The sequence below is a fragment of the Alligator mississippiensis genome, chromosome 15 (genome assembly GCF_030867095.1).
Source record: "Alligator mississippiensis isolate rAllMis1 chromosome 15, rAllMis1, whole genome shotgun sequence".
NCBI classification, from domain to species: Eukaryota; Metazoa; Chordata; order Crocodylia; family Alligatoridae; genus Alligator; species Alligator mississippiensis.
This window is the reverse complement of record NC_081838.1, coordinates 7,852,542-7,879,523: the sequence shown is the minus strand read 5'-3', so window position 1 is coordinate 7,879,523 and position 26,982 is coordinate 7,852,542. Positions and strand designations below refer to the sequence as shown.

At 63.4% G+C, this 26,982-nt stretch overlaps 1 protein-coding gene across 3 annotated transcripts; it reads left to right on the top strand.

Moving 5' to 3' along the window:
* Positions 1-1,303: 1,303 nt before the first annotated feature.
* On the top strand, positions 1,304-26,226 carry PDE1B (phosphodiesterase 1B). Of its 3 annotated transcripts, none has more exons than XM_019496243.2 (15): positions 1,304-1,493; positions 16,185-16,298; positions 16,506-16,688; positions 17,067-17,133; positions 17,734-17,850; positions 18,908-19,048; positions 19,465-19,565; positions 20,087-20,212; positions 20,658-20,759; positions 21,208-21,328; positions 21,847-21,928; positions 22,008-22,131; positions 22,841-22,977; positions 23,796-23,906; positions 24,126-26,226. In XM_019496243.2, exons 1-14 carry the CDS (start codon positions 1,369-1,371, stop codon positions 23,891-23,893), a joined length of 1,638 nt encoding a protein of 545 aa, XP_019351788.1. In that variant the 5' UTR covers positions 1,304-1,368; the 3' UTR covers positions 23,894-23,906; positions 24,126-26,226. The 3 variants fall into 3 exon arrangements, with proteins under 3 accessions (XP_019351788.1, XP_019351789.1, XP_019351791.1); XM_019496244.2 differs by lacking the exon at positions 1,304-1,493 and adding an exon at positions 7,955-8,108; XM_019496246.2 differs by lacking the exon at positions 1,304-1,493 and adding an exon at positions 12,511-12,676.
* The last annotated feature ends 756 nt before the right edge of the window (positions 26,227-26,982 follow it).

Genomic DNA, 26,982 nt, shown 5'->3' with positions numbered 1-26,982 from the left:
TCCAGGTGCTGGGGCAATAACCCTATCCCATCCCCTGGGACAGGCGGGGCAGGAAGCACGGGCAGGGCTGGCCGTCTCCCAGGCCAGGGGTCCTGCCTCCTGGGGAGTATCAGTCAACCCCAGAGTGGTCCCTGGGGACTTGATGCCCTGGGCAGGGCAGCAGTTGGGGCTCTCCAGGTCCTCTGTGCTTCTCAACTGGGTGCTTGCACCCTTTGCCCCAGGCGCCCAGCAGAGCAACATGGCAGGGAACCAGCTTGATGCCCCTTTCGCTTGGGAGTCCCCAGCCCCAGGGAGCCTTCCCAGGCCGGGGCAGGCTGCTGGGCAGTTTGGGGCACAGGTGCCAGAGCAGGTCACCCTGGGAGGAGCTGTGAGGTCAGGCTGGGGTGGGTGGGGGGGTCCTGCTTGCACCGCACCCCCTCCCTCACCCTGGCTGCAGCAGCCGGCAGCAGTTTCCATTCAGAAGCTGGAATCAGTAAAGTCTGGGGGGAAGGGGAGGCATTGCACTGAGACAGAGCACTGCAGCTGGGAGCTGGGCATGGGGTACCGTGCTGCCCCCACCCCCTCACCTGGCACTACATTATTCCCTACCCCCTCTGGGTATAGCAGTTACCCCCCACCCCAGGATGCTCCTACCCCCCCAGACCTGCACCACGCTGCCCCTACCCCCCCCCGCACTTGATACCCCTACCCCCTGCAACACCTAGCACGATGCTGCTCCTCCCCCCTCCCCGCCAGCACCGACTATGCTTCTACCCTCCGCACCTGGTGCTGCACTACCCCTACCCCCCCCCGCACCTGATGCCCCTAACACCACCCCCTGCACCTGATGCCCCCCTACCCAGGGTATGCCCTTAGCCCCCTTACTCCTCCCCCCCACACACACACCTGGCACCATGATACCCCTACCCCACACCGGGTATGCCCCTACCCACCTCCCGCACCCTACACCTCCACCCCCCGCACCGGGTATGCCCCTACCCACCTCCCGCACCACCCTGCCCCTATCCCCCCGCACCTGATGCCCCTACCCGGCACTGGGTATGCTCTTACCCCCCGCACCTGGCACCGCACTTGATGCCACTACCCCCCCACCGCACCGGGGATGCCCTGGCCCGCGCCGCCCCTGCCCCTGCCCCCCGGGCCCACGGCACGTCCCCGTGCCCGCGCCCGGTACCGCACTGCGCCCGCCCCGCGCCGCGCCGCGCCGCCGTGGGGTGCGGGGGGAGGCGCTGCGTGCGGGGCGGAGCGGGGCGGGGGTGCGTGCGGGGCGGGCCGGGCCGGCGCTGCGGGAGGCCATTACCCGCGCGGCGACGGCGGCGGCGGCATCCTCGGTGCGGGCTGCCCGGGCCGGTGCTGCGGGCTCCCGCCATGGAGGAGCCGCCGAGCCCCCCGCGGCTGGAGCGGGACGCGCTGGAGCCGCCCGAGGGCTGCCCGTCGCCGCTGGAGCTCAAGTCCGGGCCCAGCAAGAAGATGTGGGTCAAGCTGCGAGCGCTGTGAGTGCCCGGCGGTCCCGGGGGCACCTGTGGGGCCGGCTGGCAAAGGGGCGGGGGGAGGCTGGGTGCTGGCACCTGCGGCAAGGAGCTCCCCCGGTACCCGGGCGATGCGGGGCTGGATGCTGGCACCTGTGGCAAGGGCCCCTGGTACCTGGGCCCCGATGGCAGGGCTGGATGCTGGCATCTGGGCACCGAACCGGCTGGGGGTGGGTGCACCCTTGTGCCCCGGAGCAGGGCAGTGCCAGGGCCGGGTCTGGGGGATGTGGGGCATGGGCTGCACCCTGGGAGGCTTCAAATGCAGTGAAGCGGAGGGTCCGGGAGTGGGCTGCGAAGGGGGGTGGGTGGGGACGTGGCTGTGACCACGTCTGGGATCTTGGGGCACTGGCACCGGGGACCATGGTGTGCCCATGCAGAGCGCTGCTCGCTGGATGTCCAGCCCGGGCCGTGCGTCTAGGAAGCCTCTTGCTCCATGCCGGGTGGTGCTATCCGGGGTCACGAGGGCACTGACTGTGGCCGAGGCAGGGGTGGAGACCCTGTCTGGGCCTGCCTGGGTGAGTGACTGGGCCAGGGCTTGCAGTGACGCTGTGTGCCCATGGAGGTGTTAGAGGGCTGCTGTGTGGGGGGAAGCAGCCTGACCCATCCCGCAGTACCCCCATTCCCGGCTGCCTGCGTGGGGAGCCAGCAACAGCTGTGTCCTCGGCTCCATGTTCCTCCGCGGCTGCTGCAGGGTGGTCTCTCGCCTGGGAGCTGCCCGTCTGACTGGGCTTCGCGGGCTGGCCGTGCCCCCTGTGCCAGCCCCTTCCCCCCCACCCCCCTGCCGGGATCCTGGGAGCTCCTGGCACCCTGGAGCCCAGAGCAAAGTGGTTGCTCCTGGGATCGGACCCGTCTCTCCGGGAGCCCCAGGTGTCCCGGCCTGCCCTAACTGCAAGTCCCAACAGCCCCAGTCTGGCTCCGTGCCTATCCGTGTGCATGTATATATGCACGCATGTTCACACGTGTGCCTCTGCTGCTTTCTGTTCCCTTCTGTGCCCCCCCTTCCCCCCCCCGACCTCCATCTGCTGCTTCACTCTCTTCTTCTCTAAGCTTTTAGCTCCTATCCGTGCAGATTGTCCCCATTCCCCGTCCCCCCTATGGGCAAGGCTCTGGGCTTCATGCCCCTCCTGAGGCCAGGCCCCCTTGAGGTGTCCCTGCTCCTTGGGGGAGCACCGGGCCCAGGTGCTCATCCAGCCAGCTGCACTGGCTGGTGCTCGCTGGTCCTTGCTTTCTCCTCTTGAGACCGGGCATGTGGGAGACGGGGGAAGCTGGGCACTGGGGCTGGCCAGATCTGTCCAGGGCCCCTGTGCCCGGCTCCAGCCCCCCTGGCTCCTGCCTCTCGTCCCACAGGCCACGTAGACAAAGCAGGACCCTGCAGCCCTCCTGGCCTGGCTCTGCCCTTGCAGGGGGCAGCCAGGCTGGAGACCCGCTGGTGCAGGCCGGTTCCCCCAACCTTGCCCACCGGAGGACGGCTGGTCCTGGGGGCACCTCTGGAACCCCAACCTGGCACTGAAGCTTGTGCCCTCCATCTCCTCATGTGGCCTCCAGATGGCAGCATCGGCAAGCTCCAGGGCCCCCAGAGCTCTGCCCGGCTGTGCTGGGGCATTAGGGTGCGTGGCTGGACATGGCCCCAGGTCTCTGGCCTGGTGCTGGGGGCAGCTGAGGTCACTGCCCGTGGCTCCGGGTTTGCAGCCATGGGTGTTGCAGGGGTCTGCTCTTAGCCCTGCATGGAGACATTGCAAGAGAGATGCTGGACCTCCTCCGCTCTCTCTGCTTCCTGGCAGGCAGTCGAGACTGTACCCGGGGCTGGCAATGAGAGGATGGGACAGATTCCCTGCGTGTCACCGCTCTGTCCGTGGTTCAAGCTGCTTCATTCCTATCTGGGGACGTGGAGTCCTGCGGCCCCAGTGCACAGGCCAGGCCTGAGCCCCTGCAGCCTCGGCTCCAGGGTAGCCCGACAGAACCAGGGCAGGGGAGGGGTGCAGGGACTCATCCTGCTGCCCTGCAGGTGCAGGGAGAGGGCCCTGAGAGAGCAAGTGAGATGGAAAGAGTGAGCGGAGGCGACGGGCGTGCAAAATGCGGCTAACGGGCTCGGTCACGGTTTGCAGCAGCTGGAGACAAGTGCTCAGTTGGCACCTGGAATTGGGCAGCTGTAGACTGGGGAGTGGGGAGCACTGCTGAGGGCTGAGACAGGCGGAGAGCAAGGGGCTGCGGGTCAGGAGTGAGGGGCACTGTGGAGATGGGGCTGCAGGTTGGGGGTGAGGGGCACCAGCAGGGCCATGTGAGATGCTTCTGCACCCCCCCCCCCCCCCAAGCTGCCCAGCTGTGGCCCGGTCCCCAAGGAAGCAGGCAGGCAGGGACCAGGCAGCCGGGTCCGGCACTTCCCCCTTGGAGTCCCCGCCAGCTCATGATCCGCGCTTGCCTTTGAAACGCGAGGAGAATTCCTGATCGGCGCCGCGTTCTCGCTTGCTGCCTGCTGATCTGGGAGCGCGGGCTGGGGGGGCTGCTGCAGCTCGTATCTCTGGGCTAGGAGACTCCTCCGGCTTCTCTAGACACTGGGGTCCCAGGGACCTGAGCTCCTGCGTCCCAGGGCCCCCTCGTATCCACCCCGGCTGTGTCCCCTGGCTCCATCCGTCCTGGCTGTCCCCTGTGCCTCGAGCTGGCCCCCAGACTCCTGGATTCTTCTCCTGGGTGGTGCTGCCTGCAGTGAGACCTGCTGCCCTGCTTTTCCCCTCCAGCACCGGGGAGCAGGTGACCTGACTTCCCCCACACCTCTCCAGTTGCTGCAGGGAGGTTTTTATGGACTTCACCTGCTGGAAGTGACACGACGTGTCGGTGGCCAGGACCATTTCGATCACCTCCTGACATACTGGGGCCTCGAGAGGGAACAGGCCTCGGGGCTCCCCCAGTGCCCTGGGCTCCATGGGAGTCCATGCAGCAAGACTGGGGCAGCGCTAGTCCCGCCGCGGGGGCTCCCCCTCCCCTGTCCAGAGCTGGCGCTGGCGCCTTTTCCAGGCAATTGGGCTTCATTGCTGATTGCTTTGCTGCTGGCACCGGCTCGGCAGGGGGGGATCCAGCCCCGCTCCCTCTGCCGTGGGTGGCACCGGCCAGACGCGCGTGGCCACCAAACCCCAGGCTGCTCCAGCCACGGGCAGCAAAGCTTCCAACCCTGCCTGCACCTCATGGCTGTGGGCACCGGGTCCCGGGGTGGGGGCTCCGGTCCAGAGGATGGGGAGCAGCTAGCCAGGGACTGGACCACGTCCCGGGGCCAGCGGAGCCCACGTGCTAAAGCATGTACCCAGGCTGCACCATACCCAGCATCAGCCCCTCTCGGTTGGGCAGAGCTGTGGCAGTGAGGCCCCTTGGGGACGGGTCGTTACCTTGCCGGCTCTTCGGCAGGCTCTGAGTCACGCCGCGAGCGCATCGGGCTGACTCACAGAGCATCCATGCGCAGCTGGAGCTGCCTGGGACCGCGGGTGTCGGGCTGGCAGCCCTCCCAGCTTCCTGGGCCCCAGTGCCACAGACCCCCCGCAGGGCCTGGGGTATGCTCTGACCCCGCTCTGAGCCGGAGGGCTCCTGCTCTTGGGACCATGGGGGTTGGACTGCGATTACCTCCTAGCCTTGCAAGCTGACCACACTCCTCTGACTGGTCTCCTGAGGGCTAATGAGGCTCCAGGGCCAGGCTGGAAGTTGCTGCAGGCATTAGTCCCTAATCACCTCTCTCGGCATCACCGGGGACCCGTGGCCACCCCTCCTCCCCATGCTGTCGAGCCCAGGCCTGGGGGTGTCAGTGCCCTGGGTGCCCATCCTGAGCTGTGGGGTGATGCTCTGATGTGGGGTGCAGTGAGCAAGGGGTTAAGCTCAGCCAGAGGGGTGTTTGGGGGGGGAGATGTTTCTGGTGGAGCTGATGCGGTTCCCATCATTAACTTGCTTTGCTGCCTAGTCCCGATCTCTCCCCCGCATCCAGCTCTGTGCCTGGCCCCCCTCCCAGTTCAGCTCTGATCTAGGCACCACCTCTGTCTGGCACCCCTCCTGCCCGACCCCCCGTGTCAAGTCTGATGCCCATTTTGGGGTAGGGGGTCAGGCAGCAGAGGGGCCAGTGTGGGGGGGACAGAGCTGTGTGCACCTGGGGAGGTTGGGACTGGGAGCTGGGTGCATGCTCCGTGCCAAGCTGGGTCCTTGCACCCAGGCCCTGCATGCCCCAGGGGCAGAGGTCCATGCCCGAGCTGCCACGCGCTGGCCATCACCCCTGCGCTCCGCCCCAGAGCTGGCTGACCATCAGCACAACGGGAGGTGGTTTCCGTGGCCCCAGTGCACTGGTGACGTGGCCGCAATGAGAGACGGACACGGCTGTGCGTGGGGGGGGAGTGGAGCAGAGAGTGGGGTGGGGGTGGGTAGCCCCTGTCCCTCTGCTGCTGCAGGTGCTGCTGGGGGCCGGGGGGAAGGGGACCCAGCACCGAGGGTGGTCGGATGCCCAGGTTGGATACTGTGCCCGTAGCAGTGCAGGGCACCCAGTGCAAGCCAGAACTGCCTTTGGGGGCTGCTGGCACTGGCACCTGGAGTTTGAGGGCAGCCAGGACCAAGCCCCATCGCACCCCCTGGCCCTAGGGATCTGCTCCATGCCCAGGCAGCGCCAGGGACCATGTTCAGCTCGGTCGCCTCCCGCAGGACCCGGCCGGCTGAGAACAAAGCGTCAGATTTTCCACTGCTGCATCCCAGCCTCAGCTCCCATGGGGGTGAGCCTGGCTGCCCCCCAGCTCAGCATCCACACCCATGATGGGGCCCCGGAGATGCTGGGCGGCTCCGTGCCAGATGATGCGATGGCTCCAGGAACATCCTCAGTGCTTAAAGGCAGCAGAGTCCTGCTGAGACATCCCCCCCCCCCCCCGGCCCAGCCACTACTGTGCTTCATGTGCTCCTAAACCACCTGGGGTCAAGGAAGCCGGGGTCATGGAAGCCAGGGTCATGCTGGGGCTGTCTGGGCAGGCACTGGGTGCCTGGGTCTCTGCAGTAATTCCAGGTCGAGGTGCTTTTCTCTGCTGCTGCCTTTGCCCTGGGGTGTGCTGGGTGAGAGGCCGTGGCCTGTGCGGTGCAGTCTGGGGCACTGCAGCCATCGGACAAGGGCGCATAGGGGGACGTTGTGCACTGTACGGTCCCTGCCAGGACCCGGCTCTGAGGCAGCTGAGGTTCGAGGTGGGGGTCGTGGCTTGCAAAACCCAGGTGTCCTGCCCTCCAGGCCCTTCTGACCCCAGCAGGTGCGGTGGGGAGCAGGGCCTCCGATCTGGAGCTGGAAAGCCCAGCCCGACCGCAGGCTGCAGTGGGGAGGCTGCAGGAGCTAACTGAAAAGCTTCATCACCTTAATGAGCGACAGATGCCAGCGTCAGCCCAGGCTGTGTGCTGCAGCACCTCCTGCTTGCGCCATCAGCCCAGCGCCCATGCCTGCATTCTTCAGGGGGCTCTGCTCACCTCCTGGGAGGTCCCCAGCCTCATACAGGTGGATGTGGGGGCAGATGTCCTCCAGCCGGCATGAACCCAACCCTTGGTGGGGGTAATGGGAAGTCCTTGCTCTTCCCAGCGGGAGCTGAGCATGCAGCTGAGCAGGACCCAACTGGATGTGGGGCTGGGATTTGGGGCATGCCCAAGGGGACTGCCCTGAGCAGGCCCCCGGTGACTTGGACCAGCCTGGCTTGGTGGGCACCAGGGGCCATGGGCAGATGCCTCGTGACCATCCCGGGTCACATAGGAGCTCAGGCATCTGGGGCCCAGACCCAGCTGCCAGCTGTTTCCCTTCTTGCCTCTTCTTTGTGGCATCGGGGTGAGGGGTGGCATCGGGCGGCTGTGGAAGGCAGAGGCACATCGCGGCTTCTGTCTTGGTCTGAGGCTGGCACTGGGTTGGAGTCTCCCGTGCCGTCCAGCATGGGCGTGCACAGTGTGCGTATAGCTGCGTGTCTGCTGGCTTGTGTCTGTAAGCACACATGCATGTGTGCTTATGCGTGTACATAGCTACTTGCACACTCCTGGTGTCTCCCGCCCTCCTCATGCCAGGTGCTTCTGGTCCTGTTGGTGCCAGACCCTGGGGCCGAGTGGGAGGGGGCTGCAGCCAGCACGGAGCCAGACACTGGGGTCTAGGCTGGGCTGTGCAGGCGGCAGCTGGAACCAAGGCCCGGGGGAGTCCTTTCCAGCCCGCGGTCCCAGCTGCCATCATTTGGGCAGGTCCATCCTGCCCCTGCCCGAGGCCTGGAGTCCCAGGGCCCTGCTCCATCCTGGCTGCAGGGGCCTGGCTCCATGTACTGTCCCCGTCCCGCCTGCCTGCCAGGGTCACTGGCTTTCTCTGTGGGGGAAAAGGCTTCTGGGAAGGAGGGGCCGCTTTGCAGTTCCTGTGTGGTTGTTCTCCTCCCCGCCCCCACACTCCCACGCTCAGCCGCAGCCACCAAATTTAGTTGCTTTGCTGAGGACAGGAACTTCCCTGCACCCCGGCCTGCCACCAGTGAGTGATGGGGCGGAGAAAGGGGCTCTCCTGTGACCCTCCATGGCGGGGCTGGTGAGGGTGCGCAGGGCCCATCTGCAGGGCCCCGTCCTCAGGTAAGAGGCCGTGCTGATGCAGCTGACTCTGGGGTGGAACTGCACACCGTTTCCCATAGCTGCTTAAAGGGGCAGCACGCTCCAAGGCCCCTGGGCTTCCAGCACTGCTTGGGTAGGAAAGAGATGGGGCGGGTCTCCAGTGGGGCAGTTTCTTCTCTCCCCTGGGGGCTGGACCGGCAGCACAGAGCCTGGGACCCAACTTGCCTGGGTCCTGTAAAGCCCCACACTCTTCCCCAGTCCTGCTGGGGGGACTGGCAATGCCCAGGGAGGAGGGGCCTTGGCTGGGACTGTCACACTACCCGGTAGGTGGGAGGCTGGGGGGGCCACAGGCAGTGGAGGGTCTCGAGCAGAGCTACCCTCCACTAGCCCACAATGACCCCTGGCTGGTGGGGTGCTTGTAGGGCCCCGATCCTGCAGTCTGTGGCCTTGCTGGATCACAGTGAGCGGTGCCCTGAGTTGGCACTGTGCTTGTGCCCTCTCTATTACCCTGGTCTGTTTACCCCCCACTCCTAGCCCCTGCCTTTAGGTGAGCCCGGGCTCCCCCAGCCATTAGCTGCCAGGCTTCAACAGGCAGCACTTGGCATGAGCTTTCCTGGGGGGTGGGAATGGGGCTGGGTCCAGAGGAGAGCGGGGGTGGGAGGGAAGCTGGGCTCTGCCCCTTGCTCCCCTGCCCGTGTGGGCAGGATCAGGTGGGGCTGTGGGCAGCACCCTGCCGAGACCGGGCTCTCAATGGGACATGGAACCAGTGTCACCTTGGGCAGATAAAGCCGTTATCTTCTCCCTCAGAGACCCCACGTCCATCAGACGGGGGTTGTTTTCCATAAGCCTGTGTTGATTGGGATTAATTAAATGACGCTTTTTCCATTCTGTATTGATCGTGGCTCATATCAGCTGTTCCAGGCTCAGGCTTGCGATTCTGGGCTGGCTGATGTCTACGATTACCGGTTCTGTCTCATCCTTGTTAACTATTGGCACGTGGCATCCCCTTCCTTCCAGCCCTGCGGGATTTGCTTGGGTTTAGCAAATACCCACATCAGTGGTGTTAAGCATACGGCCTACAGGCTAGATCCAGCTTGTGGAACTGGGACCCAGCCAGGGGTTCAAATTCAGGGCAGAGCCAGCTGTTGAGATCTGGGATAGGGTGCACCACAGTATGGGCCCGGCCAAGGGGGACCGAGTGAGTTTGATATCGCTGGTCTACTCTTTGGCCAGCTCTTTTCAAACTCTTGGGGTGCAAAGTATCCAGTAAGTCTGGTTTGGACACATCCGACCAGTGCTTGGGTTCGTCTGGGTGTGGAAGGGGCTTCATCGCCACGTGCCTCGACTACCTCCCCTGGTTTTTTCCAAAGCAGGAGCATCCACGTGTTTCTGCCTCTTCTCCCCTGTTACCAACAGTCCCGCCGTTACCAGCTATCACCAGGCCGGTGCCATTGTTGTGATGCCTTTTGTTCTCGGTTATTTTTAAACAAGCCCTTTCATGTTGTCCTTAGCTCGGCCGGTCGCCGGCTCCTTCTGTCCTGCTTCCTTTATTGCTTTGCTGCTTTTCCAGCGTCGAGGCTCCGAAACGCCCTTCGAGCAATGAAGCAGGGGACGCGGCTGCCCTGGGGGATCTCCTTCGGTGGAGGAGAAGTTCGGATGGGGATGTTTTAATTCCTATCCACCCCCTTCTTTCCCAGCTGTCGCATGGACCTGGGTTGTCTATAGATGGACATCTTGGGTTTTCTCTCAACTTTTGCTGCCTCTCTGAGGGGGAGAAGGTGTCCAGGGGGGCTAGACCCTGGCAGGGCTCGGTCACCAGCCGGGACCCATCTCATGCTGCATTGGCTGGGCAAGGAGCTCCCCTCCGGGATCCTGTGGCAGCCAGGAAGGAGTGAGGATGCTGAAACTAGCTGCTAACTGGGCATGGGTGCTCACTTGGCAGGGGTAAACCCCCACCTGGTGCCCATGGGGCAGCCTCGCCAGCATAAAGCAGCTTCATGCAATGCTGAGCAGGACCTTAGGGGTCAGAATGCCTGGGTTTTCTGAGCGGCTCTTGGTAGAATAGGCCCTGCCTCAGTTTCCCAGGCTAGTAGCCGGCCTCAGGGGTGAGATTCCTGTTGCTTTCTCATCGACAGGCTTTGAGGTTGGGTGCTCCCGTTCTTCCGGGGCTGGGAGATCTCCCAGCTGCCTTGTGCCATCACTGCACATGCCTGTCCCTCTCCCTGCTGTAACCACTAGCTTTTACTGCCCGACTTGGGCGGCAGAGGGGTGAGCACGCCTGTCCCGCGCGCTCCGCCGCCATGCGGGAGCCACAGTGGGATCTCGGGGTGGGGAGCAGTAGCCGGCCGTGCCGCCTTGCCAGCTTGTTCGTTATGCAAAGCGGGGAGGAGAGCTCAATCTGCATAATTACGTAATTCCCCGAGGACGGGAGCGGCTCCGCTGGGAAGCAGCGAGCGTGTGAATTATGGAGCGGTATTTACCGGCGTTCATTCGCGGCCTCCCCGGGGTTCTCTGAGGACGGGCACCCGGCGGTGCCCGGGACAAGACGGTGCGTGCTGGGCACATGCAGTCGGGTCCCAGGGCTCATCGCTGGTGTGGCCCCGGGGCCCAGTACCCCATGTCCATGCCTGGCAACTCCAGGCATGGGCAAGGGGGACCAGGCCGGCTCCCTCCGCGGTGCAGGAGCCTGTATTTACACCTGACCTCTGCCTGCCCCCTCCCCCTGCTCTGCGCCATTAGCACCGGCGCCGTGTGTCACAATCGATGACAGCCTTCATCTCTCAGAGAGACGAATGGGCCCAGGCTTCGGCGCATCCGTAATTGCCGCGGCGGAGGAGGTGGAAATGTGGCTGGAGCCGGATGGAGCAGGAGCATGTCCCCACGGTGCCCAGGACTGGCCTGTGCCCTGCGCTCGCCTCCCCCATCCGGTCCCGCCTGCCCCAGGGGAAGTCTGGGGGGGGCACGAAGGCTTGTTCCCAGGTCTCCAGGGGCTCTGAGCTCTCCCTGCCCCTTTCCTTGGGGTTTCCTGGTACATCCCAAAAGCCTTGAACTGGCTACCAAGAAGCTGTGGCCCCACAGGGCTAAGCAGCCTGCGCATAGGCACACACACGTATATGCCTGCACGTCTCCTGCCAAGGCCATGGGGCACCTGGGGGAGGGCTGTATACAGGTCCAGGTGGTCCAGGACTGTCAGGCTGGGGGTGGAACTCCTCTTCATCCCAATTCAGCCCAGCTTCCATGCTCAAGCAAGGCAAAAGCACGTACCCAGCAAAGATGCCCTGTCTCTGCTGGGCAAGGATGGAAACTGGTGCCAAGCAGGGATCCGCGGGAAGGGAGAAAGGGGGGGAGGAAAAAGCTGCTCTGAAGCTCTGTAAAGCAGAAGCTCGGCTCCATCGGAGGCGGGGAGGGCCCCCCACCAGCTGCACAGAAGAGCCTGGCACACGGGCACGGATCCTGCGTGTGGGTGGGGAGAGCATAACCCGGGGAGGCACAAGCCCAGCCCGCCTCCGTGTGCAGGGGGTTGCTGCAGCGACTGCTGGCGGTGGGGATGGGGGTGCATGTGTCCACACACGTGTGTGTCTGTCCCCACGTTTAACCCTTCAGCCGGCGGCACTGGCAACGGCTGCCATGGAGAGAACCCAGGAGTCCTGAGGGCCTGTGCTCGGACGCTGTGGCTGCTGTAGCTTGGTCCCTTCTGCGGGTGTGGGGAGGAGCGGGCGAGTGTGGGTGATGGATATGTCAGCCCCCAAACAGCGTGGCAGCTGCCGGGTCCTTGGATGGATCCTAGACGGGGGCGCGCGATCCTAATGCCCTGTGTCCCTGCACCAGGCTTGGCTGCAGTGCGGGCGAGTGCCCCCTTCAGAGCTATGCATGGCCGGAAAGCCAACGGGACCTTCGGATAGCCCATGTGCTGCCCTTCGTGGGGGCCCTGGGACCCTCTGGGCTGCTGGGGAAATCCAGGGGCTGACACCGATCTCCATTGTGGGCATCTTGTGATGCTTCCCTTCCCCGCCATGCAAGCCACAGAGATGCAGGTGCCTAAATCGGTTAGCCAGGTCCCCCAAGGGCTGTGCTGTGCATCTGAGCCTAATGTTTTCCTGCTCCGAGCTGGCCTGGCTCGGCTGCGCCGCGTTGCTGTGCGCTGGAGGCCCCTGGGGTGCCCCAGAGTTGGGGCACGGCGGGTCTGAGCGCTGGGGCGGTGCCGCGGGGCCCGCGAGACCCGCTCAGCCGCGCTCTTGCAGATGTCTCCTTGAGCTTGCCCTTGCCGCCGGCTTTGAGCATCGATTACTCCTCCCTCCCTCTCTGCCCGCCCGCCTGCTGCAGCGCCTTCCCGGCTAATTGAAAAGATTGGCGGTGAGATTATAGCCTTGCTGTGACAATTGCCCGGGAGGGAGCCCAGTGGCTGGCCAGGGAGAGCTGGGTCTGGTTGCTCGCCTCGGGGTCCTGGGGCCGGGATGCAGTGCCGTTGCCCTCTGCCCCGCTGACCATGGGTGCCCGGGGGTCCCAAGAGCATCCCCCAGGTACAGCTGGAATTTGAGACCTGGCAGATATGAAGTCCCAGCCCAGAGCTTGGCTCTGTCTGCAGCCAGGTGGGTCTGGACCCATGCAGCCCCCCTGCTCTGACCACTGGGAAGCACTCTCCAGTCTGCCTGCCCAGGCTCAGGCAGGGCTGTGACTGTGCCTGGGAGAGCCCGCCTGGTCCCTGCCCTTCTCCATGGTCCGGTCCCTGCACTGTGCTGCTGGGGGTCTGATGCCTGCCCAACCCTGGGGCCCAGAGGGGTGTAGGAGGGAGCATAGACAGGGGGTTTCCTTACCCTCAGCTGGAGAGGTGGGGGTGGGGATGGGGGTGCAGCTCTAAAGCTTCCCGGGGGTGGTGCTAGGAGGGGCTGATCTGCACGGGGCCTTCATCTGCACTGCCTCCCACGGGTGCTGGGCACGTGGCGAGACATTGCCGGCCCCTCGCCTTCTGCCTGAGCGGCTGCACGTGTGTGGGGGAGCTGCGTGTGTTTGTGTGCATGCACAGGGGATATAGGGGAGTGTGTCTTTGTGCATGCATGTGCACGTCTCAGAGTCTGTGGGTGTGTGCGTGCATGGAAGTGTGCGCACATACATGCATTCTTGTCCTTACATGCATGCAGTAGTATACTGCACGTGTGCTTGCACATGCACACACCTGTATATATGTGTGTATGGTGTATACAGGAGTGTGCGCACATGTGTATTAAACATGAGTGCACATATGGGAGTGTGTGCATGCACATGTGTGAGTACAGGAGTGCAAATATGAGTGTGTGTAGGGATGCATGTGCACGTGTCCATGTGTGCCCAGGAGCAAGCGCAGCCATCTCCATCCTGTTGCTGGTGGCCGTGAGGCCATGGGGGCTTTTCTCCCCTCAGTGAGGAGGTGCCGCCATCACGGGCCGGCCCTGCGAGCCCCCTCTGCCCACATCCCAGTGCTGCCGCCCTGTACCCAGCTGGCCACAGAGCTGGGGACACCTCCCCTGTGCTCTCAGGGCTGCGTGTGCCCATCTGCCCCAAGTTGGGTCCTGGAGCTGGAGCTCAGCCTGGTGTGGGGCAGGTCTCACTGTCCCTACCCCCTGCCTGTGCCAGTCTCTTCCCCTGCTCCCAGGAGCCTCTGCCGCTGCCTGGCATGAAATGAACGGCTGATCCAGCAGCCAGACCGGCCTCCCGCTCTGTCCATCCGTCCGTCTCAGCAGGGAGCTGCGGCGTCGGTGCTGGCACCAGGGGCAGGGACAGCGGCTGCACTCTGGGGGCTCTCTGCCAAGTCAGTCGGTGGCTTTGATCCCCCTCTTCCCAGCACCGTGACTGACATGGCCTCGTCCTGGGAGACCCGCTGAGCAGTGCATACCAGCCCAAGATGTCGAGTTGCTTGGAGAGATGCAGCCCGGATCCTAGCACTTAGCTTTGGGAGGCAGAGTGCCACTCTTCTGGGTCTCTGCCCCGCACCCCTGACCAGACCTGCAGGTGCTAGATGTCCTGCCACCCCTACCCAGGCTCAGCGCCATGGGTCTCCTGTGGTCAGAAGTGCCCCACGGCTGGGCTCAGGTCCGTAGTCTGTCTAGCTTCGGTCTCCGCCAGCAGCAGATGTGGATGTCGTAGAGGGAGGGCACTGAAGCAGAGACCTTTCCTGTTCAGTACCTTCTCTTGCAAACAACAACTGGGTTAGAGATGACAGAGGAAACATCTCCACCCATCTATTCCATGGCTGATCCTTCACCCTATACGTATCCATGGTTCAGGGCATGAGTGAGTTGGGGGTAGGGGCTGCAGACGTGCCTGCTTCCTACTTCTCGGGCTCTGGGCACTCGGGTGGATGAGCTGGGCCCCAGATCTGGCCCCTGCCAGTGCCCCATGGATGAGAAAAGCCAACTCCCCGAGGCCCACGTGGCTGCAGGCAGCGGGTGAGGGGTCTCAGTCACTTAGGAACTGGGATGACCCTGTGGATGGCATGCAGATGGACCTCTTTCCCTGGACTGGGCTCATTTCCCTTGCTTGGAGGTGCGGGGAACAGTACCCTTGAGAGCTCAGCACCCAGTGCCTTGTTTTGTTCAGCAACCAGTATCTTGTGCAAACAGCACTGGTGTGTCTCGTACACGGTGGTGCAAATTCAGCAAGGACAAATGCCAAGTCCTGCACTTAGGATGGAGCAATCTCACCCACCGGGATGGGCTAGGGACCGAGTCGGGTTAGGATACCTGGCTAAGCAGCAGCTCTGCAGAAAAGGCCCCAGGGGTGACAGCGCACAAGAAGCTGAAGAGGAGCCAGCAGCTGCCTGTAGCAGGCTCTGGGGCTTGAACCATCCTCAGACGTGATACAAGCCATATTCCCAGGGCACGCCAGTCACCCAGGTGCCCTCCTGCATTAGTCAGTCCTCAAAACTGGACACCAAAAGCGGTCCATAAAGGGCTAATTCACAGGTCCGAGCCCTCTTCCACCCCAAGAAGGCTCCTCACTGCAGTCTCTCCTCTTGGGCCCTGACCCAGCTCCCTCCTTCTATCCTCGTAGCCCCGGGGCCCTAAGAGTCCCTGGGCCAGTGTTGCAGCCGCTGGCCAGGCCACTGTCACTCCCTTCTCTTCTTTTTGCCTGTGTCCCTGGTTTCCCCTCCCTGAGGGTCTCTTTTCTCCCTCCGGCTGCTAATCACCTTCCTCATCTGGCCCAGTCCTCCTGAGCAGCCTGTACTTAGCATCACCACCTCTGGCCCCACAGCCTGCCACAGTGCCCATGTTGCCACAAAGGCTAATAGCATCCTGGACTGCATTGATAGGAGCGTTGCCAGCAGATGGAGAGCAGTGATTCTTCCCCTCTATCCAGCCCTGGTGCAGCCACATCTGGGGTCCTCTGTCCAGTTTCGGGCTCCCCACTCCAGAAATGATGTGGACACATTGGAGAATTGGTAAAGAGCATGGCTGGGGGGGCTGGGACACATGACTTGTGAGCAGAGGCTGAGGGAAATGGGCTTATTTAATCTGGGGAAGAGCAGACTGAGTGGGGATTTAATAGCAGCCTTCAACTCCCTGCAGCAGGCTTCAAAGAGGATGGAGCTGGACTGTTCTCGGTGGTGGCAGATGACAGAACAAGGAGCAATGGGCTCCAGCTGCAGCAAGCAAAGTTAAGATTGGATATTAGGAAAAACTGTCTCCCTAGGATGGTAGGAAAGCACTGAAACAGGCTCCCCAAAGAGGTGGTGGATTCTCCATCCTTGGAGGGGTTTAAGACCTGGCTCGACAAAGCCTTGGCTGGGGTGATGTAGTTGGGGCTGGTCCTGCTTGGAGCAGGGGGTTGGACTAGATGTGACCTCCTGAGGTCCCTTCTGACCCCCGTGTTCTGTGATCTCTCGTGCATGTACCAGTGGTGTCTCTTGTGCACATTGATGCATCTTGTGCACAGGGAGACACGTGTCCCTTGCTCTTTCTGCTGCAAATGCAATCCAAGGGCAGCATCTGGCCCTCCCTTTCTGCCAGGCCTTGGGGTCTTGCCATCTCCCCTCCAATGCCCAGAGTGGCTGGCGGTACCATGGCTCTGGTGCTCTGTGGCTGGTGAGGCAGTGCTGAGCCCCATTCCCTCCCTGTCTTCCAGGCTGAGGTACATGGTGAAACAGCTGGAGAATGGCGAAGTCAACATCGAGGAGCTCAAGAAGAACCTGGAGTACACGGCTTCGCTGCTGGAGGCCGTCTACATCGATGAGACCAGGTGGGCATGGGCCAGCGGAGGGCATGTCCCTGCTGGGGATGAGCTGAGGGGTCTTTAGGGCCACAGTAAGGGGTTGGGATACCCTGCACAGGCAATGGGAAGTGATGAGTAGGGGGCACTGGGACTCTGTGCTGGGCAGACTGGAGGGACTGGGCTGAGGGGTGAGAGTCCCATCCCCTCACTGTGGTCTTGCTGGCTCCATTGCAGGCAAATCCTAGACACGGAGGATGAGCTGCAGGAGATTAAGTCCGATGCGGTGCCCTCGGAGGTGCGGGACTGGCTGGCCTCCACCTTCACGCAGCAGACCCGCGCCATGGGCCGGCGCTCCGAGGAGAAGCCCAAGTTCCGCAGCATCGTGCACGCCGTGCAGGCTGGCATCTTCGTGGAGCGGTGAGAGCCCGGGGGGGCCGTGGCCCCGGGACTCCTCGGTTCCACCCCAGGCCGGGAGCCTCGTGAGGGCTCATGGGGCATGAGACTCGGGCTATCTGGGGTGCCAGGGAGCAGTGCAGGGGGCTCGAACCATGGACTGGGGTCTCTTTTGGGTCTGGGAGGTGAGAGCCACTTCCCCCATCCCTGCCTCAGTTTCCCCGGTTGTCACGCTGGGCGGGGGCATCACCACTCACCGGGTGCTTGGGGGGTGAGTGTATCCGAGGGCTCTTAGACCCCAGCCGTATGCACAGCTGCCCCAGCTGGGGTGGCACATCTGCCCCACGAGACAAAGCACCCCATGCTTTCCGGAGCCTGACCCGCCGCTGCCCTCCTCCGCAGGATGTTCCGCCGGACGTACACGGCTGTGGGACCCACCTACTCCACCTCCGTCTTCAACTGTCTGAAGGTACTCGGTGCCTGGGAGTGCCCCTTGGCACTGCCCGGAGGTGCCTGCCCACCCTGGGACTCCCCAAGCTTGCCCAGCCCCATCCACTGCGACCACGGAAGGTGCCTGGCATTGCTCAGAGGCGAGACCTGCCCTCTGGGAACCCCTGAGGTGCACGGCACTGGGATGCTGGATGCTATGGGCAGGGCCCAGAGCTCTGGGTACCACAGGACATGGCACCTGCAATGTCCCGTGCCCGCTGCTCCTTTGCACTGTGGTTCAGGGGAGCTTGGATCTCAGCATGTGCCCTGACCCATGATGCTAAGGCTAGCCATAGGCAGCCTGCGACTGCCTGACCTGGCTCCATCCACCTCTTGCCATCCTGGCACCTGTGTGTATTCCCCTCAACCTTCCCCATGCAGAGGTGGCAGAGCCCTCGCTGTCCCTAAGGGGAGCATTGATGCCCTCCCCCCTGCCCTGCCTTTGTTGATATATCGCTGCCCAGCTGGAGGCTGTGCCATGGGTCCCAGACTGGGGATGGACTGTCAGAGCATGGTCTGGCTGCATACTAGCTGTGCCAGGGTCCCAGGCTGGGCATGGTGATGGGGCTTCTCCCCCCAGACCCTTGACCTGTGGTGCTTTGACGTGTTTGCGCTGAACCGGGTGACGGACGACCATGCCCTGCGCACCATCGTCTTTGAGCTCTTCACTCGACACAACCTCAATAGCCGCTTCAAGGTGAGCCCCAGGTGGGCACCGGAGCCCTATGGGGTCCCTGCATACCTCAGGCCCAGCTGGGGAAGGGGCTCCAGGGGAATGGTGGGGGGGCTAAATGGAGATTGCTGTGACCCTCAGGGCTTCTTCACAACCTGTGTGGGCATGTGTGTGCACACGTGTGCCTGCCTGCATGCTTGGAGGTGCTTATGTGTGTGTACACACATAAGTTTGCATGTATGAGTATGGGCATGTGAGTGCACGTACATGTATATCTTCACATAATTGCGTGTACTTGTCGATGTAAGTGTGTGTGTCCATCCATGTGTAGAGGAAGCTCTGTAAGTGCAAATGCTTGTGAGCAGCTCTGTGTTTGGGTTTGTTTGCACTTGCGTGTGTCTGGGTATGTGCCTGAGCTTGCATATCTATGTATACATGCATGTGCTCTGTGTGAAGGTATGTGTTGTGTACACCTGGGTATGTGAATGTGTGTGTATATCGGTATGTGCATGCATGTGCTCTGTGTGTGTGTACCTGGGTGTGTCTGTGTTCATGCATGTGTTTCCATGTGCTTGGGTGTCCCTTGTGTGCGTGTACATGTGCTGTCTGTCTCTATGCATGCCTGTACCCTGTCTGAGTGTGTTTTGCATGTGAGCTCTGCGTACATGCATTTACCCTGCCTGAGTATGCTTGCTTGTATGTGTGCCGTGTGTCTCTCTGGCTCCCACCTCTGCACGCGCCGTGCACAGCTTCCACCCACGGCCTGGTGACTGACAGGCGCGTCGTGAGCTCCGCTGCCAGCGGGAGGCTCTAATCGGCCACCTGGGACTGCTGCAAGCAGACGCCTGGGGGGAATTGAGGGCAGGGCCGGGGCGGGGGTACCCGTGGTGCTGCCTCGCGCCTCTGCCCAAGCCCTGAGCGCTGCTGGCTCCGGCATGTGCATGCGTGTACGGTGGGATGGCATGCGTGTGCCACATGTGCATGTGGTCTGGACCCAGGCGCTGCGTGGCTGAGCGGTGGGAGCAGGACAGGCCACATACACCCCTGTAACGTGTCTCCTGCTGTGTTCCCATCTCCCCAGATCCCCACGGTGTTTTTAATGAGCCTGCTGGACGCGCTGGAGGCTGGCTATGGCAAGTACAAGAACCCCTACCACAACCAGATCCACGCGGCCGACGTCACCCAGACCGTGCACTGCTTCCTGCTGCGCTCCAGCATGGTGGTGAGCGTGGGCTGGGGTATCTCTGCTAGCCAGGGACGAGTGGGGCAGGGATCTGTCCTCCCTGATGGGCTCTGAGCTGGACCCCAGAGCTGCCATCTTGCCCCCCTGGGGCTGGTGGCTCCCAGGCTCCGGGGGATACAGGAGCAGCAGGTCCCCAAGGCAGGGACCAGGCACTTCCCCATCTGAGCCGGAGCTGCCTGGCTCTGCGACAGTGCAGGACTCCCTCTAGCGACCTTGGCAATGGCCTGATGCACAAGACCGCCCGTTGCAAGCTGCAACCCTTCTCCCACGGCCCCATGTCAGGCTGATGCCACATCCCCGGGGACCCTGTTGCTGGCTGGGGACGAGCAGGGGGGCAGTCAGAAGGGTGGGGGGTGTCAGGTTGCACCACTGATGCCAGCTGTGCCATGCTGCAGCACTACCTGACGGAGATTGAGGTCCTGGCCATCATCTTCGCTGCTGCCATCCATGATTACGAGCATACAGGCACCACCAACAGCTTCCACATCCAAACCAAGTGAGGGCCGTGGGGTCCTGCCTGGGGGCTGGGCAGGGTACGGGACCCTGGGCTGGGTACAGATGGATGTGGATTTGGTGCTGGGGGGAGCTGGGCTGAAGGGGCGGCTGTCCCTGCGTCCCTGGTCCTGAATGGGGGCTCCAGCACAGAGGGGACTGGACTCACTCCACCTTGGGCTGGCGGTGGGCCTGATCCCGCCTGAGCTGGTGGGTGGGCAGCGGGACTGATCCAGCCTGCCGTGTCGGGGGGGGGGGGGGGTGCTGATCTAGCCTAAGCTGGGAGGGATGGGCCTGATCTGGCCTGAGCTGTTTGGGGGGAAGGAGGGAACAGGTCCAATCCAGCCTGAGCTGGCGGGGAGAGGGGCGGCAATGGGCCTGATCTGGCAGGGGTGGGACTGATCCGGTCTGAGCTGGGGGAGGTGGACCTGATCCTGCCTGCACCTTGTCCTCTTGCCCACTCCCCGCTGACTGCACTGCCGTGTCCCCTTGGCTCCATGCCTGAGTCACCCGTCCCCTTCCCAGGTCCGACTGCGCCATCCTGTACAACGACCGCTCGGTGCTGGAGAACCATCACATCAGCGCCGTCTTCCGCATGATGCAGGATGACGAGATGAACATCTTCATCAACCTCACCAAAGATGAGTTTGTGTAAGGCATGGGTCTGCCCCCCACTCGACATGCGTGCGCACACACACACACCCCTGGCTGGCGGGACTTGCCCATGGCCTGCCCCTAGCTCAGCACCTGGCTGTGCATCAGTGCAGAGTGGACCGTTGGCCTGACCTGGTCAGGCCATTTCTAGCCCCTGCATCCATCATTTGCCCCCACAAGGCTTTTCTCACAGTGACCTTGGCAATGGTCTGATGCAGAAACAGCCTCGCTGATGGGTGAGCCCGTTGCAGGCTGCAGCCCCAGCCCTGGCCCCTCCTGATGGGAAGGTGGTTGTGACCACAACCCTGAGATCCCTGCCGAGAGAGGGACCCTCTGGAGGTCATCGCCCCAGCCGGGAGCCTGTGATGGGGAGTTCAGGGCAGCGCTAGCCCTACTGGGCCTGGGCCAGCTGTGATCGTGCCTCTTTCTCTCCCCGTGCCAGGGAGCTGCGGGCACTGGTGATCGAAATGGTCCTGGCCACCGACATGTCGTGTCACTTCCAGCAGGTGAAGTCCATGAAAACCTCCCTGCAGCAACTGGAGAGGTGAGTGGGGGAAGTCGGGTCACCTGCTCCCCGGTGCTGGAGGGGAAAAGCGGGGCAGCAGGTCTCGCTGCAGGCAGCACCACCTGGGAGAAGAATCCAGGAGTCTGGGGGCCAAGTTGAGGCACTGGGGGGGAGTGGGGGGGGCACAGTTGGGCATATTGCTTATCGGGCATGAGCAACACCCCCACCCCCCTCCAGCGCCAGCTTGCACACAGGTCTTGGGGGGCCACCGGTTCCTTGCCTGTGGTCTTGAGCCCAGACCAGGGGAGTTTCCAGGTCGACTTGGCATTGAAGCAGCCTAGGTCAGACGGCCTGGCCTGAGGGCCGTGTGCATGGGGGAGCAGACACGCGTGTGCATGCAGCTGGGGCAGACGTGTTCTAGGCAGTGCAAGGTGTGTGGCAGGGAGGAGCTGCCCCTCATGGTCCCTTCTCCCCTCCACCTCCGCAGGATCGACAAGTCAAAGGTGCTGTCCCTGATGCTCCACGCGGCAGACATCAGCCACCCCACCAAGCAGTGGACGGTGCACAGCCGCTGGACCAAGGCGCTGATGGAGGAGTTCTTCAGACAGGTGCCAGGCCTGTGTGACCTCTCTGTGGCCCTGTCCTGCTGGCTGGGGACCCTTGGCCAGAGTCTGGCTGCCCTGCCAACCCTAGGAACACAATGAGGCTGCCCAAGGGTGCTGGGAACTCTGCACCGAGCCCCGACCTGCTGCCGTCAAAGCAGACGGGCGCCCGGGGAGCTGCAGCCTGCCGTGGACGCTGTTGTGGTCCGTCACGGCTGGCTGCTCTGGGCTGGCAGCCTGCGGCTCTGGACCCAGCCTCCCCTCCCTCACCCCCCGCCTCTCAGGGCTTTGCTGGGGAGGGCTGTGCTCACTGCCCATCCCAGAGCTACCCCTCCTGGGGGTCGGGCCCGCCTGCCAAGTGGGAGGGGAATCCGGCCTCGTGCTGGAACGCTTGAATGCCCTGGTAGGGGCAAACTGAGGAAGAAACCCAGGTGTCCTGGCCCCACAGCCCTTGCCTGCTGGTGGCAGGGGTTCCCCCGGGCTCCAGCGTCTGCGTGCTCATCGCCCTCTCCTTGTGTTGCCAGGGGGACAAGGAAGCCCAGCTGGGGCTGCCCTTCTCTCCGCTCTGTGACCGCACGTCCACGCTAGTGGCTCAGTCCCAGATTGGTGAGTCGCTGCCCCCCTGATGCCCATGCCTCCTCCCCCGTGGCACTGAGCTCTAATGCCCCCCTCCACCCCACTCCAGGGTTCATCGACTTCATTGTGGAGCCCACCTTCTCGGTGCTGACGGACGTGGCAGAGAAGACCGTCATCCCGCTGGTGGAGGAAGGCTCCAAGGCCAAATCCAACCCCTCCAGCCAGCAGGCGAGGTGGGCACTTGCGTGGGCAGGGGGTGGGGGGCCCACGGTGTACCACTCTCCCGGCTCCCTGCATGTTGGGGACTGCCTGACCCTCATGGTTTGCATCCCAGAGCTTGGGGACAGCGGGGAAACGTGAGACAGCAAAGGGAAAGAACTTGCAGCAACCTGTGGCTTAGAAACTGGAAGTCCTGGCTCTCAGGCCCCACACAGCCCCTTGGCACAGCCTGGGCATGTCACCCCCACACCCCCAGGAGTGGCTGCCTGTGTGTGATACCATCACTGGGGCAGCAGCAGGGGCTTGGGCCCTGGAGCTGTACAGCTCCAGCGTTGCGGACCCCCAGTGCCCAGAAATCCTTGCAGACACATCCCGAATCGCTGGGGCAGGAATGCACCCCAGAGCTTTGATGGAAAGCTGCCCCCACCCAGCGACTTGGGCTGTCCATGAGCCCAGAGCTTCCCTGCCCAAAAGCGTGCCCACAGGGGCTGACTTCTTCAAGGCTGGGGGAGCCCTCTCGGGGGCTCCTCTGGCCTCAGGCAAAGTCAGGATGTGCAGACACGGCTCCTTTTGAAGCCGCCTGCAATAGTTGGAGACAGCCGGGTGTGTGCGGATCCCCCTGCGCTGGGCCGACAGCTCTCAATAGTCAGTGCTGGGAGCTCCTGGACTGGTCAGGGCCTGAGCAAGCCCCGAATGCCATGGCTGCCTCTCCTCTCCCTGCAGCTCCCAGTGGCGGCAGCCGTCGGTGGACGAGCACACGGAGCTGGGTGACATCAGTGCCAACATTGCCAGCTTCCGGGCCACCTGGTCCAAGTACATCCAGGAGAACAAGCAGAAGTGGAAGGAGCGGGCGGCCAGCGGTAGGTGCTGGGCGGGCATCGGGGTGGGGATGGGACAAGGTTTTCGCTCAGACCAGCCCTGGCCCTGGGGGTCTCCCTGCCCTGGATGGCAGAGGGCAGGGGGCGTAGTGTGTGAGCCTTGCCCTGGTGCCATGTGGGGTGCATTAGGCATCACAGAGTCATGGAGGAGTGGGGCTGGAGCTCACCTCTACCGCCTGGGGTAGGATCAGCCCTGTCCAAACCAACCCAGACACTTCCATCCTCTAACCCCGTAGCAAAACTACCGTCGGCCCTGAGACAACAACAGACATCACTCTTGAACCTGCTACGGGGAAAGCAGGGGGGTACACCCTGCTGCTGCAAAGGGTGTTCATGTACCCTTGAGGATCCCAGGCAAAATGTGCCCCCGCTATAGAGGAAAGCAAAATGCCCCCAGGCTGGCCCAGTCTGACCAGTGAGGGATTCCTGACCCCAATGCAGCATTGGTCTGAGCCTGAGCAGAGGGGCAAGGCCCCAAGACTTTGGTGCCAGCAGGAGCATTGGCACATCCCAGTTGCCATCCCCAGCCTGGGCTGCAGCCAGCACCTTGGAGGGAGACTTTAGAAACTCCCCTAACAATTCCTTCCCAGGGGTGCAATTCCTTCCCAGCCCCATGCAGGCTTTGTCCTGCCCTGCCCTGGGACCAGGGTGTGCCCCCGGCAGTGGCTTTGTCTCTGCCTGTGGCTGGGGGCTGCCTCTCTGCCTGCCTGGAGCTGAGGTCTAGGGGCAGCGTCAGCACCGGGCAGAGGAGAAAGACACGGCCCCCCCAGCCAGCCGCCCGTCTGCTCTGCCCTCCGCAGGGATCACTAACCAGACGTCCATCGAGGAGCTGTCACCCTGCGAGGAGGAGCTACCCACGCCTGAGAGCCGGCACAACCACAACGGCAATGTGGAATAGCGGGGGCTGCCCGGTGAGCTGGGGAGCACAGGGGTGCTGGCTGAGCTGGGCCTACGGCAAGGGAGGACAAAGTCAGGCCCAGGAAGGCTCTGGGGGTGGGATCGGGGCCATGAAACAGGGGCCAAGTGGGTTCAAAGCCTCCACAGAGGGACCAAGCAGCGCAAAGCAGCCATGCCCACGGGAGGGGAGATGCTGCCCTGGCCTGGCCTCACAGTCTCGCTTGCAAAAGCAGGTCCCCTTCCGCCGGAGTGACGCCACGTAGTCCAAAGTCTTCGACGCCATCGAAATCAGCACCATCCCCGGGCAGGAGCCGCCGGGCAGCAGGGGCGCGAGGACAGCGGGCGCCGCTCGGGCATCCGCAGGGACGCAGAAACACCCAGCAGGAACCAGCCTACAGCTGGAGCTGCCCAACTGGCCGAGGCCCTGGAGCCGCGGCCCACCCGCCTGCCCCACTCTTTCCTCGGGCACAACAGGCTTTTCACTGCCAAGCCAGCGCGGGCCGGGGCCAGCTCGGGCTTGGAGGCTTGTTCTCTTCAGTCCGTGGGCGACCCCTCGGGCTGTGGCAGGGGGCGGGGGGAGGAACGGTTCCAGCTGTGCACAGACCCCTGGAGCCAGGACGGTGCCCGGGGCCCCCATGCCCTGCCACTCCCTCGGTCGGGGTCATGCCCTCCTGTCCCGCACGGTTCCCGAGTTAATCGCATCGGTGTCACATGGATGCTGCCGCTGCCCCCACCCTCCAAATTTCCCCCTGACCCCAGTTGCAATCAGACACCAGTGTCAGGGCTCAGCCCCGCAAGCTCACTGCCCCCCTGGCACTGGGTGGGCACAGGTCGGGGGCTTGATCCTCCGTTTGTAACCCCCGTCCAGGGCCGGATTCTGCTCTCCTCCCCCAGTTCTCCCCTGTGTGTCCATGGGGGCATCCACCTGGATGTGAGCGTGGCAGCGCAGGACGTGGGTCTGGGCTTGGCTCTGCTTGTGGAAGTTGCATGCAGCCCCCGTTACATGTGTGCGTGGAGTGTGTTGGTCTGTGTGGCCTGGCATGGAGGCAGGAGCCGAGTTGGGTTCATTCCCTTTGGGGGGTGTGTGTGTGTGTTGGGGGTGTCACCCTATTGACAAGGCATCCCACATGTCCCTTGGCACGGGCGCCTGGCCTGGTCCTGCATGGAGCCAAGACAAGAACTTAGCTTAGTGTCTCCCCCTCCTGGTGCTTCTCCCTGCAAAGAACCCAGGAGTCCTGCAAGCCAGGGGCATGGGAGCAGGACCCTGGGGACATGACTTTGGGCCAGAAGAGACTCCCAGTAGAGGGGGGAGTAAGGTCTGGGGGGCACTAGCAGAGCTGGGAGGGGGGCATGGCACTACTAGGGGCGAAGACAGCAGCAGAGTAGGGGCAGGAGAGTGGGGCGGGTGGTGCGGGGCACCATTAAGGCCATGGGGGGCAGGGGCTGGAGGTGTCAGCTGCCCCTGGAGCTGGCCCTCCCTGCCCAGCCTTGGGGCACTGTGCCCCTAGTACCCCTCCCCTGGGCACTTCCTGTCCCTGGCACAACCTCAAGCAATACCAAGCCAGCTGGGGGCCAGCACTCCTGGGTCCTTTAGAAAGACCAAGAGGGGGAAAAGGGGCACATCCTGGGTTTTTCCCACAGCGCAGGAAGGAGAGTGGGGCCTCGCAGGGCCGGGAGCGAGGGCGCCTGGGTTTGTTTCAGACACGGGACATCACATGGGTGGCGTTCAAGACAGAGCTGCACTGGCCCTAGCCCTTGGGATTTGGGAGCCGTGGGCCCATGGGGCCCCCAGTTCACTGCAGCCTGTTCCTTTCCCCTGGGGTCACCGTCCTGTGCATGATACTGCACATGGCTCCTGGCTCAGGGAGACACTTTTTGGGGCCCAGGATGTTTCCTGCCTCTCTCAGCTGGGCCCGTCTCTGCCACGGATCCTGTTGAGCACCAAGGCCACGTGTCCCATCCTAGGACCCATCTGCCAGCACCTTGGGGGCCCTAGCCTGGCCTCCTTGGGCTGTGGAAAGCAGGCACGAGATGTCTGTGTGGGCCCCTGGCCTAAGCCTCCATGGGAGTGGGCAGGGCTCAGCGCTAGGGGAAAGCAGAATTGGGCCTGGCCTGCCCTGGCGCTCCCATGGCCCCTGCCCTGCCACTCTCCTGGTACTGTATATAGTGTCACCGCCACCATGGCTCACCCCACGCGCCCCATCCTTGGCCCTCCTCTCCCGCCGTGCCGTGCCGTCGTGTGTCCCAGCAGCTCCGCATCCCGATGCCGCAGACGCCAGCCCACGCGCATGTACCGGCCACGCGCACCGCGAATTAAAGGAACCACATGAGCAACCGCCCGAGGCCTGAATGCTGCGCGCCGGCTCTGCCTGCCCCTCCAGCCGGGGGCTTCAAGCTTCCCCAAAGGGAGGCAATGCCAAGAAATGCTTGTCGGTGGAGGGGAGAGCCAGGACATTTGGGACCCGTATCTGTTCCTGGGGAGGGTGGAGGAGGGTCAGCCTGGATCCAGGACCAGGGGGTGATCTACTGGTTTGAAGGGGGTTGGGGGGTCCCTGAGATCCAGGACTCTTGGGTTCCTCCTGGCTCTGGTGGGAGAAGCAATTGTGGCTAGAAAGAGGGGTCCCAAGATCTAGGACTCCTGGGTCCCCCCTAGCTATGGGGGAAGGCAGCAAGGAGGGTAATTGGGGCTAGGAGGGGCAGGGGGTCCTGATTCCTGGGTTCTCCCTGGCTATGGGTGGGCAGCAAAATGCATACTTGTGACCAGAAGTGTGTGGAGGGAGGGCAGGGGACTCCTGAGATCCAGGACTCCTGGGGTCTCCCTGGTTCTGGTGGGGGCAAGGGCGGTAATTGTGTTTAGGAGGAGGTCCAAGATCCAGGACTCCTGGGGTCTGCACCAGCTCCTGCTGGGGTCCAGCTGGCCCCAGACACGGGGGAGGGGCCCAGCACTCGTGGCTACAACACGGGATGCCTGGGGTCCTGGTTTGCTGGACAGGGAGGGGGCACCCTGCTCCTCTTCTGCAGCAGGTGCCAGGACCGGGAGCATTACGCCCATCAGAGCCCCCCAGCAGCATCATGGTGCCGGCAGCTCAG